The 13277-nt window shown below is 31.9% G+C and overlaps 1 protein-coding gene across 1 annotated transcript in view; it reads left to right on the top strand.

Moving 5' to 3' along the window:
- Window positions 1-57: 57 nt before the first annotated feature.
- Window positions 58-13277, top strand: part of LOC121368065 (GRIP1-associated protein 1-like) — a 75846-nt gene continuing 62626 nt past the window's right edge. Inside the window, exons 1-14 of the mRNA XM_041492590.1 lie at window positions 58-99; window positions 1951-2017; window positions 2392-2453; window positions 2816-2842; window positions 3448-3555; window positions 4378-4534; window positions 5009-5105; window positions 5867-5934; window positions 8479-8535; window positions 9891-9961; window positions 10387-10434; window positions 10997-11028; window positions 11565-11612; window positions 12902-13001. Of these exons, the coding sequence (XP_041348524.1) occupies window positions 58-99; window positions 1951-2017; window positions 2392-2453; window positions 2816-2842; window positions 3448-3555; window positions 4378-4534; window positions 5009-5105; window positions 5867-5934; window positions 8479-8535; window positions 9891-9961; window positions 10387-10434; window positions 10997-11028; window positions 11565-11612; window positions 12902-13001 (984 nt within the window). The remainder of the gene's footprint in view (window positions 100-1950; window positions 2018-2391; window positions 2454-2815; window positions 2843-3447; window positions 3556-4377; window positions 4535-5008; window positions 5106-5866; window positions 5935-8478; window positions 8536-9890; window positions 9962-10386; window positions 10435-10996; window positions 11029-11564; window positions 11613-12901; window positions 13002-13277) is intronic.

Raw genomic sequence — 13277 nt, 5'->3', positions numbered from 1 at the left:
TCACAGACTATAACGAGGCGTAACTAGCAGAAAAAAACCTGTTGGTATTTAGACGCAATGGCGTCTTCCTTGTCGGAGGAGGAGTTTCATCGAATGCAGGTATATTTCACAAAAACATGCTTCTCAAATAAAATTAAGAATCTGTAGTCATCAAGGATTGTTTATTGAATAAAATTTTAATATTCGCTGTCTCTTTTTTTTTGTGTACCACGTAATGCGAGGCAATAATGTCACGAGTGTCGTTAAGTCAACACACTTGTCGACTTGACACTGACAGATGCAAGATCTGAAGGTGTTATACTACGGTTTCAGTTATCACCCACCTTTCCAAACATATTTATGTTATTTTTCTATTAGATTACATTTTAAAAAAATTAAATATTAGAGCATTAATGGAACTTAATTATGTGCATGTAAGTCAGTGGTCACTGGTGAAATGCTCAATTTTTTTCCTCTGTTTACCATATTTAATATTTAATGTATTAATGATACATTTGGGCAGTGATAAAAATAAGCATATTTTTTCACTAGACCACTGGACAAATACATCAACAAATCTAATTGTCAATCAATATTTTTACTTGTTTTAATAAGTTGTTCGTTTTATTCAAGATAAAGGACAATGTTTTTGATTGCTCAAAATGAAACATCATTATAATTTTTTACTTGTCCACTGGACAACCACTGAGATACATTTTGCTTGTCCCAGCTGATTAGCACTTGTCAGGACAAACAGATAAGTGCTTATTTCGAACACTGATTTGGGGCGAGACATAGTTCAGTCAGCTGAGTGCTTGCTTGAGGTGTTTGCATTACAGGATAAAACCACCACGATGGAGCCATTCAGCTGATTTTTTTTCGTTCCTACCAATGCACCACAACTGGTCGAAGGCCATGGTATGTGCTTTCCTGTCTGTGGGAAAGTGCATATAAAAGATCCTTTTTTGCATTCAGAAAAATGTAGCAGGTTTTCTCTGATGAATACGTATTTGAATTACAAGATGTTTGACATCAATAGCCTATGAGTAATTAATCAGTGTGCTCTAGTGGTGTCGTTAACTAAAACAGACTTTTTTAATGATACATTATGTTTGTCATAAATCAGATTAGAATAGAACTGAGTACTTTCCATCAAAAAAAGTGTCACTTGTTTCCATTAATGTTCATAAATTATGCATTTGGATATATTTAGAAATATTCAAAAATCAACAATTGTTAACTGATATTCTACTTTATTATGTTCATGATGTCGTTCTGCATTAAAAAAAAGAACTGAGATCGCAGTTAAAGTACATGTATGTAAATTAAATGTGATCTTTTTTTTTTGACAATCGTGATGTTTTATTAAATGTAAAATAATAGATATTTCTTTTAACTAAAGTGTTTCATAAGGTGACTTAGGTGAACAACAGGAACATGGTTAGAAATTTTGATTTCTTTTATGATCATAATATTTACTTTTTAAAATGTTTGGAAGATTGCTTTTATATAAAAAAATATATAATGCATTTTATAGTGTACATGAATGTACTTCAGAATACTGTAGGTACCCTTTAAAAAAATATATATTCCATTTCTTCCCCAGAAAAATCCAACCACTCTAGTAACTCGAGGTGTAGGCTTGTTGTTTGGAAGATTGCTTTTATAAAAAAATTTATAATGCATTCTGTAGTGTACATGTACTTCAGAATACTGTAGGTACCTTTTTAAAAATTATATTCAACCTCTTTCCCAGAAAAATTCTACCACTCTTGTAACTCCAGGTGTAGGCTTACATGTACACTGTATACATTATAATAATGATAAAAGTATATGCAATGTACACTTCAAAAACACATGTATATTCATGCAATCTTACTCCGGTATTGATAAATTTATTTTTATTTTTATTACACAAATATTGATTTAGACAAGAAAAGAAAAGCTCAGTTTTATTTAATTTCTTTCCAGCTGCAGTTAATAGAACTGAGGACTGCTAATTATGAATATGAAGGAAAAGTTAAAAAATTAGAAAGAGGTTTGTATGTACATTTTGTATATTTTTTCTGCAAAGTGTATCATTAATGAAAAACAACAAAATAAAAAGAACAACTAAGAACACAGAAATATACATGTGTGTTCATGAATACTATTTGAAAGCATTAAATTTACAGATAATGTATTTTGTATTTCTTTCCATTGGGAAAAATATGATTGATTTATTAAATTTAATCATTACCAGTACCATCTCTTGTTTTTGTTGATTGCTGTTCGTAACATTGTATATTTAGCTGGCAAACACACGCACACACACACACACACACACACACACACACACACACACACACACACACACATATACTTAGAAATTAATATAATATATTTATATAAATGTTGTGTACTTGTTTTCAGAATTGCAGACTGCTGCAGAAAAGATAGAATCAGTTGATAGAGAACTGCAGAAAGCTAACAAGGTTAGACACTACTTGTATTTGGCAAACTGGCTAAGGCACCTGTTCCTCCCACTAAAATAACTTCTAAGACAATTTTAGTGATTGTTTAAGTTTGTATGTGTATACACATGTATAAGTTTAATATATCCATATACCACCTTTTTGTATACAATTTATATTGAAGTTTTTATTCCTGTTATAAATTACCATTTATTTTGTATAAACATAGCAAATGGGTTACCAGAAGAAGAAAAAACCCCGAGGATTATATTAAATATAGTGTTTAAAAAAAAGAGCAAATTAACGACGATTTATATGTAAACTACTAGACTAATTAATATACTCATACAATAATACAGAATACACCATTGGTTTACTTTCAGGCTATAGCTAAAAGCAAGAAAGCGAAAGTAAGTACATGTAGTTTTGTTATTCACATGATTAAAAATCTGTTGATTCCTAAGACGGAATACAGGTTTTGCCTTATGTATACCTCTTGGACATAGGGTTGTGCTTTTCACGGACTGATATATTTGTATTATGTTTATTTTTAAATGTACAAATTAATAATATAAAATTAGTTTTTTTGTGTTTTGTTAACTTATTTTTCATACATTGTTTGTATCCATGAAACTGTAAATCAGCGTGATGCAAAGAGAGTTGCATTTTACACAGACATGTATACATGTATCTGTATTAATTATGTTTATTTTTAATTGTACAAATTCATGATATGAGAATTGTTTATTGGTTAACTTTTTTTGCATACATTGTTCATTTCTATTAAACTGTAAATCAGCATGATGCAGAGAACTGTATGCCTCTCTATTTGGAGATGGAACAAGAGCAATCCATATATTCTGACAAAACATTTCGAAAAGACAATTTCACAAATCTACACGTAAAAAAAAAAAAATTCTTTGAAAATAAAATAAGCATGAGCCATCACTCACGCGTCCTGGAGAGGCCAGTACTCTATTATGAAATTATTATTTTTTGAATTTTGTTTCTTTAGGATGTCGAGCTTCTTATCCAGGAGACCAATGCATTGGAAAGAAAACTTCAGAGCCAGGAGGAGGACTTCCGACTCCAAAATGAAACACTGATGGCAGAGTTGTCTATGGTAAGGTTTTATCAGTCAACAATATACAACAAGAGTTGTCCATGGTAAGGTTTTATCAGTCCACAATATACAACAGAGTTGTCCATGGTAAGGTTTTATCAGTCCACAATATACAACAGAGTTGTCCATGGTAAGGTTTTATCAGTCCACAATATACAACAGAGTTGTCCATGGTAAGGTTTTATCAGTCCACAATATACAACAGAGTTGTCCATGGTCAGGTTTTAGAAGTCTACAATATACAACAGAGTTATAATGGTGAGGTTTTAGCAATCTACAATATACAACAGAGTTGTCCATGGTGAGGTTTTAGCAGTCCACAATATACAACAGAGTTGTCCATGGTGAGGTTTTAGCAGTCTACAATATACAACAGAGTTATAATGGTGAGGTTTTAGCAGTCTACAATATACAACAGAGTTGTCCATGGTAAGGTTTTAGCAGTCCACAATATACAACAGAGTTGTCCATGGTGAGGTTTTAGCAGTCTACAATATACAACAGAGTTGTCCATGGTGAGGTTTTAGCAGTCCACAGTATACAACAGAGTTGTCCATGGTGAGGTTTTAGCAGTCTACAATATACAACAGTCAGTTGTCCATGGTGAGGTTTTAGCATTCTACAATGTACTACTGTGTGTATACAATATAGTATTGTTGGTGTTGTTCATAGTAGGGTTTAGTTGAGATCTATTCAGTTTGACGGAGATTACAGTCTCGTATTCTTTTTGATTTTGCTCAGCTGATAGAATTGTGTTATCTAATTTCTCTTTATTAATTATATTAATTTTAAATTTTTTATTACTTATTATTATTATTACAGCTTGTTGCTAATAATGAACAACTGGACAAAGATCTTCAATGTTTAAGGCAAGAAAACAAAGCTGGCGTCTCAGAGCCAAGGGAAGATAACTCTAGATTGGAAGATGAAATTAGGCGTCTTCAAGCACAAAATTCTGTTTTACAAAAAAATCTTGCAGGTACAGGTTACTTACATTTACCATGACTAGTTACAGATCTTTTTTATTCCATAAAAATTATGTTTAGCACAGGGGTTTAATATATCACCATTGTTTTTATTATCGTTGTTTAATATTTTAGTAATCCACTAAGATGCCATAATCATTTATAGTGCATAAATTTGGATATGTTTGATGTTTTATTGTTACAATATTGCAAATTATTTCACCTATAAAATAACTTCTTAAAAAAAAATAGAGAGAATTTTCAACAACAATTATTCTGGTTGGTGTTAGATTTAGTGTTCGTATGATTCTTTTTGTTTCATTATATTTGAGTTTCAGCAGCATTAAATTGCTCCATGGTATTTTTTTCTGACAACAATAATTATCCTGATTAGTTTTCTTTATTCCTTTTTCATTTTTTTTTTTTTTCTTAAAATATTGTGATGCTTGTGTTTGTTTCATTATCTTGTTTTTATTTGTGTGTTCCAGCATCCCAAGAGAAATACGAGAAGGGACTCAACAAGACCGCAAGTGATGTTACGTTTCCTGGTGAGAGAGAGGCTCCAACTGGGGGAGAAGATGAAGGGTAAATACAAGTAATATTTGGAAAATGGTCTCTTTAATTTAAATTGAGATGGGACGTAGTCCAATGGTAAAGCACTTGCCTGATGTGTGGTCAGTCTAGGATCGATCCCTGTCGGTGGGCCCACTGGGCTATTTCACGTTTAGCCAGTGCACCACGACTGGTATATCAAAGACCGTGGTATGTGCTATCCTGCCTCTGAGATGATGCATATAGAAGATCCGTTGCTACTGATGGAAAAATGTAATGGGTTTCCACCCTAAGACGATGTCGAAAGTACTAAATGTTTGACTTCCAGTGAGCGATTATTAATAAATCAATGTGCTCTAGTGGTGTTGTTAAACAAAACAAACTTTAGTTTCATTTAATCTATACTGACAACAGATTTGAATGGTCATGGAATTTACAAATGACATTTTTCTTGAAAAGTTGTGAAATTTTGAGTTTAGTCACGAAATAACAAGTGATTTAAAAAAAAGAAAATCCTATTTAATTACAACTGTTAATTTCTTGTTATGGCAAGATATTTTATTTCAGTAAAATTCCCGTATTATATGTTTAAATCATTGTCTAGGTTTTAAATTTAAAGTAGGAAATTCTTGTTTATAAAGTTCCACATCTAATATGAGAGTTCATGTTGATTTATTTAGGATATGATCCACTAATATAAAAAAATTAAAATAAAATAAAGATGGCATTTTTTTGGTATGATTAACCTTAAATATATGAACTAATTCTCTAAATGTTTTCTGGTTTCTTTGTAGAGATGCGAGAGAGGTCGAAGGCCAAGATGATGATAATGATCATCCACTTCCTTCCTGCTCACAAGACGGTAGATTATCTTGTAGTTTTGCTGTTTGCAATTGTTAACAACAAACACTACCCCCACCCCCTCCCCCCCAAGTACCCATATTAGTGTAATATATTTTGAGTACTAACGCCAACATTTCTTTCCTTAACAATGCTTTGGTTGTTTATATTTTAATGCTACTATGCAAAACTTTCTTAAATTTACACAATTTATTTTAGAAATCTTTGCATTGAAAGATCTGTGATTACTGATACAGCCTAATTTTAACTACAGTGAAACCTGTCTAAACCGGACCCTGAACATACCGAAATCCTGTCAAAACAGGACAAATCTCATGGTCCTGAATTTTCTCTTATTTAAACTATGTATTAAAAACCTAGATAAAACTGGAACCTGTTCATTTTGGAAACTGGACTGATTTTTGTTTCAGAAATGCAAAATCCTTAATTAATTAACCTGAACGCACCGGCATAGTGTAAACGAATGAAGAGTTAACTTAACGAAAACACAACCACCAGAAAACAATCCTGACCGGAATATATCCTGTGCAGCATCCAGTGTTACGTCACAGTTCACCTATTTCCACGGTCTTAGCCCAGCTAAGCAGACATCAGAGTAATTAATGCTTGATTGTTTTCAATTGTATTGTCTAGTGCAGTACAAATTCTTTTCATCTTAGACAAATCTTGGATACTCCCACAGAGTTTCCACCTTTGCTTTTTTTGGTCAATGTGCTTTGATAATGAAATATGGACACACGGAAAGTAAAATGCTAGAAACCACTAAATTTAGAGTAACGTGACTTAATTTGTATTTTATACACTAAATATAAACATAAAATGTTATCTTTTTTGCAGTAGAAGCGAGAAATACACGCATTGAATTTTGCTAAGAAAGAACTAAAATGTCTCGGTCACCACAGGCTAAACGTAGACATGTGGAATTATCTGTTATTTTGCAACCTTAAAGGAAGGGACAATTAAGGCATTTGGCCTGGTATGCATATTGAACGATATATAATGCACATTATTGCTTAATATCAACAAGTATAATTGTATAGTTAATTAATAAAATGGTTAAATGTGACGGTTATTATATATAACGGGCACAGCCATTTTGTACCATCTCAATGAGTACACCCTCTGGCGAGCTGGTGGTTACGTAATACCAACAAGTTGAAATAATTAACAATGTTTTGTCCATGCATTAACCTACGTACTGAAATGATACATGGAGTGTTTTCTTAGTTAATTGGTCTATGCTGTTAGTTGCTTCTGCCTGTGATTACTGATTGGCAGGTGTGTATTTGATTGGTAACCAGACGAGCCAATTAATTGATGCTGTCTAGACACAAAAATACATACCGGTATTGTGGAATATTATCTGTCGCCCCTAAAATGGTAATGGACATGGTTTATTACTGTAAATAGTTCTGTAAAACTATTGATTAAGTAGACTTTTCCATCTAAAACCACAGAACTGACCAATTAAGTAGTCCCAAAGAAAAGAAAATTATCACTTGGGTATCGTGGGTTGTCGTTTTTGCTCCAACATAGCATATCAATAGGTCTAATAGCATATCAATAGGTCTAATATCAATAGGTCTAATAGCATATCAATAGGTCTAATATCAATAGGTCTAACAGAGAAAAATACTATAACCCCATTTTGTTCTGTTAATGCAACTTGAAATATATTTAGTTAAATAGTTTATTATATTATTACGTCATTTATGCTGTTTTACAAGTCAGGTTGATCAAAGAGAAGCACCTTGTCGAAAATTACTGCTTTTGTTTACACTGTACATACAGGAGATGGTCAGGAGCTGACGTCACTTCGCCCCAAGCTATACCAGCGGACGTCACAAAAACAAAACAAAATGGCTGCCCCCAGTTAGCAGAAATAACCATGTTTTTTTAGTAACTCTCTAAAATTACGCATTTTTCATTTGCTAAAGTGTCGGTATGTGTTGGTGGTACGGGGATGCATCTTTCCAAGACATAAGGCTCTTGTTTGAGTTGACCATACCTTTAATTGTGATAAAAACTAAATTACATTGAAATTTGTTGTTTTTATTTATGTTTTAATGTTGGTTCATAAATAAAAAAGATACATAACAAAATTGGGAAATAACAACATTATTGTTAGTCTGACAGACACATTAATTCGGTAATTCTCGGACCTGTTTGTTTACAGTTGTGAATTTGATGCCGATGTCATGGGAAATAACTGTGTATTCTAAAACTTGACCCTCTAAACACCCTATCCTGTTTAAACTGGATAAATATCAGGTCCCCAACTTGATCCAGTTTAAACAGGTTTCACTGTATTTAAATACTAATTTTTTTGTATTGACAAATCCACAATGTGTACATCAGGCATCTCAAACAAACTTGAAATGTATCTAATATGAAATTTACAAATTCCCATAATGCCTTCTGTGTGTTTTCTTGGCAGTTATTCCCCTTCAACAGTTTATTATAGTAAACACTGTTAGTCTTCAATCAGCCATTCAGTTTCTAGATTATTCTGAGTTGTAGTAATGCTGGTTTTGTTTATCTTTAGATGAAGTTCAAACATCAGACACAAAATTGGCAACAGACTATATGGATGAAATAAGCAGTAAGAAATCATTGTTTCTGCCTGCACCTAATTTTTCTATTTGTTAGTGGGGATTTTTTTTTATTGTGCTTTTGAACTAATGGTTTGTTTAACATATAAATTAAAGAAACTCATTTTAAAGTCTGTCATTCTTTATATTTAATCATAAAACATAATTTGTATGTGTAGAGATAAAGTCTGTAGTCATCACACAAGTCTTTCTCTCTCTCTCTGTCTCTTTGTGTGTGTCTATGTCTCTGTCTTTCTCTCTCTCTCTCTCTCTCTCTCTCTCTCTCTCTCTCTCTCTCTCTCTCTCTCTCTCTCTCTCTCTCTCTCTCTCTCTCTCTCTCTCTCTCTCTCTCTCTCTCTCTCTCTCTCTCTCTCTCTCTCTCTCTCTCTCTCTCTCTCTCTCTCTCTCTCTCTCTCTCACTCATGAGATGCAAATTAAATGTAAATTAATCAGGTCACAGCACTACTTTTATTGACATTTAAGAAAATGTACTATGTTAACACTCCATAATAGACATATGCATTCATAGGCATCAAAACCACCTCGGCAGATCCATTCAACTGATTGGGGTTTTTTCATTCCAGTCAGTGCACCACAACTGGTCAAAGGCTGTTGTATGTGCTTTTCAATCAGCGGAAAAGTGCATATAAAAGATCGGGTTTCCTCTGATGACTGCGAGTCAGAATTACTAAATGTTTGACATCCAATAGCCGATGATTAATTAATCAGTGTGCTCTAAATGGTGTCGTGAAACAAAACAAAGTTTTTCATAGGCATCAAACAAAAACATTTAATAACAACTTTACATTGAAAGTTATCCAGCTTTCTTGAAACAAAAACGTCACGTACTAGTTTATTTTTATGTAAGGATATTCAAAATGATAATTTTAGTTTGACGTTATTTCCATTCCAAAAGACACCACATCACATATCCATCTGTCATTTAAATATCGAGTGATGGCTGGCTGGAATTATTAAAGTTGCGTATACAGTTTACAAAAACTAATTATCTTTAACTTGAGATTATATGATAAAGATATTATTACCCTCGTATGTTTCAGTATTGACGATACTGAAACACACTCTGATACTACCATCTCTCTGTATATATATATAACTTACATTAATTTATTAATCTATTTATTGAAAATGTTTAGATTGAACAGTGGTGGAAAAAAAGAAAAGAAATGAAAGTTAATTTTCTTAAAGAACAAATGCACTATGAAGTACCGATTGTAATTTTATCAGTTTTGTGCCATTACCTAATCAGGTGTTAAATACTGTGCTATGACTAATATTTTTTATAGAATAAAAAAATTATTTTCTTAATTTTCCACTAAACATTGTTTTCTCTTTGTCATAACAGACTTGAAACTTGCCTTAGATACAGAACTGGAAGAGAAGAAGATTTTGAAAGAACAACTTAGTTTGAATGATGTAAATATCAACTTCATACATTGAATTATCTGTCAATATCTTTTTGCAATTTTCTCTATATTACATATGAAAAATGTATTTCAACTACTGTAAGTAGATACGGTAATTGTATAATATGCTAGATAATAAGTATTCTGTATGCTTAAGCATTTAATATGAGTGGATTAAATTTAAGAAAATAATTATTTCATTGTAGTAAAATTAAAGTTTTTAATTTTTATTCATACATTTAACATAGTGTTAATACTATTATGCATTAATAATGACATTGTAAATTATTCATTTCCATTTGTTAACTTGTTGGCACTTATCACAAGCAGCAGATGGTGGGTGGGTGTTAGAAGTCAGTTAAAAAAATAACAGTCACTAATCTGTTTTATTAAAGAACTTGCATTTATAAATAAAATATTATTTTTTGTATTTAGAAAAAGACCAAAGAACAAATAAACAGTTTGCAAGAAGAATTGGAGAAGGTAAGTTAATTTTTTTGGTTATCATTAATGTGCACTATTCAACAACTGTAAATCATAAAAATAGGTTATTATATTATTGCATTGGTATAGATACACAGAAATGCTTCAGATTATATTTTTAATATTTCCTCTGCCAGTTACAGCTACAAACAGTCACACATTTAAAAAACAAAAACCCAACATAATTGCAGCATTGTTTTCATATTACTTATAAGGTAAATTCCTCAACCTCTTACTCACAATGACAGTGCATTTAGTTTGAACATCAACAATTCAAAAAAAAATTCTTGAAATTAGTATTATGCTATTAGTTATAACACATGGATACATTTTCCATACCTTTATTGAATGACAATTTTGGTGGGGGTTTTTTAAATCATCTTATGGTAACATTTTACTGTTTGCAGGTATTTGGTGAAGCATGTTTATTAAAAAGAGAATAAATATATTTATTTGATGAGTGGTTAGCTTTACCTATTGAATAAATGGTCAGATATACCAAGTTGACATTGTCAAATGGATTTGATTTTTTTAATTGAAATTTTACTTAATTTGTTTGCAGGTATCTGAAAAATTAAAAAAGAAACAGGAAAGGTAACTTCTTTATATTAAAGAAAAATATAAAAAATATATGTATACATAGTTGAATCAGAATAATTATGAATATTGTGCTTAATTCAAAAACAAAACAACCAATAAAACAAGCCACCTTTGTATATATATATACATAGTTGAATCAGAATAATTATGAATATTGTGCTTAATTCAAAAACAAAACAACCAATAAAACAAGCCACCTTTGTATATTGCTAAAACACTTTTTGAGTTGTGATTAGCAACCACCTGCCTACGGAGGCCACTTTGTATATTCCATTAGATGGGGCTGATTAACACCGGTGTAATAAAGTGGTGTGTGTAAGCTCGGTTTATTGTAGATAGATCAGTACTGATATTTATTGCAAGTTCACAAACTATGAACATTGTTATATATTTGTTTAAAATATAGTGTATTTAGTTACATGATTGAAAATGATTTGAGAGAAAGATTAAAGTTATTGCTAGTTTTGATTAGCCTAGATGATATCCATTTATTCCATATATTGTTTATGTAATGTGATGTTTTGTTTCAGTTATATGACTCTACAATCGGAAAAGGAAAGTCTTTTTGAGGAAAGCAAGTATGTACATCAAAATATGAAGTTAATTAATATTTTTTTGTTATGTTACAGTTACTATACATATTTATTACCCATATGGGCTCAAATATACGGGGTAATATTTTTTCGATCTCTGCACAGTGTGCAGATTGCTTCTACAGTCACTGATTGGCTGGCTTTAAAAAGACAAGATTTGATTGGCAATTACATACTGCCGGGACTACTTTTTGTTCATTCATGATTCCATTCATAGGTCAAATTATTACTATGAACTTCAAATATTGTTTTACGATACGAACATTTACGGAATTAAAAAGACCATTTAAAAAATTAATAAACAAAATATATGTACAAATGTTTAAAAATGTTTTTATTTTATTATTTTGACTGGGGTTTTTTGGAACTATTCTTTGGTGGATACTGTTGGGTGTGCACCGGTAACGGCGCGTATGAATATATTGTTATGGCTGGTAGAGCTTGTTAGTTGTTACAGCAGCGAGAACGTAAATATACTTTTAAAATCGTTAAAGATTGACAATGGGTAATAAAGAGAATAACCAACTCACTACGAGGAATGACGGATTATCTGTCCCTCGTGAATTAATGCTGTAAAACCCTCGCCAGAGGCTCGGGTTTACAACATTAATTCACTCGGGACAGATAATCCGTCATTCCTCGTAGCTCGTTAGTTATTCTCTAAATATTGTATAATAAATTTCTAATATATCAGTAAAGAATAAACTGAAAATAATACATTCTTTACATTTTAATGGCAGTAAGTTCTTAAACACTTCAGTTTCTGTTAACCTTCCCTTAAAGTTAAATTCATCTCAAATGTAATTTTTTCACTATGTTTAATTTTTGTTTTCAAGTTGGCCATCAACCACAATACATTTTGGTACAAAGAAGACAACAAACATTTCACTGATTTCAATTTTATTTGTGTTTTGGCAGCGTCATCAGTAACATGAATGTTATTTGCAGCCATTTCATTGTACTGATGAATGTATTATCACATTCAAAATTATCAGTACAGCGTTCAAGAAGTATATAACCAAATTACTTCAAACAAACCCAACATATGTTATGATTTAAAGAACATATTAACCCTTTCAGCTCTAGTTTCTTTTTCGATATACAGAGTTGAAAGGGTTAAAGAATAAAATAAAAAAAATTATACTCAAAAGATTATTAGTGCATGACACATTACATAACAGAAATTAAGATAATCTAGATTATGCTACCAAAACCTCTGTGATTTTTGTTTTTAAGAAATTAAGAAAATGTTACTATTAATAATTTTGTTGCAGCAAGAAGATAGAAGAACTGCAGCAAGCTCGGGACCGAGATCAGAAGTATTACCAGGATCAGATCAGCAAGCTGCAAGCTGAGGTGGAGAGACTGAAAAAGGTGAATCTTTTGGTTGATCTTACTAACCATACCTCCGTCGATTGAGTACTTTGTTCAGTGGGATGCGCAGTCAGTATGGAATCGATCCCCATCAGTGGGCTATTTTTTGCTCCAGCCAGTGCACCACAACTGGTATATCAAAGGCTGTGGTATGTGTTATCCTGTCTGTGGGATGGTGCATATAAAAGATTCCTTGCCGCTAATCTAAAAGAGTAGTCCATGAAGTGGCGACAGCGGCTTTCCTCTCTCAGTATCTTTGTGGTCCTTAATCATATG

Source organism: Gigantopelta aegis, chromosome 3 (genome assembly GCF_016097555.1).
Source record: "Gigantopelta aegis isolate Gae_Host chromosome 3, Gae_host_genome, whole genome shotgun sequence".
Classification (NCBI taxonomy): Eukaryota; Metazoa; Mollusca; class Gastropoda; order Neomphalida; family Peltospiridae; genus Gigantopelta; species Gigantopelta aegis.
This window is presented reverse-complemented; position numbering and strand designations above follow the sequence as displayed.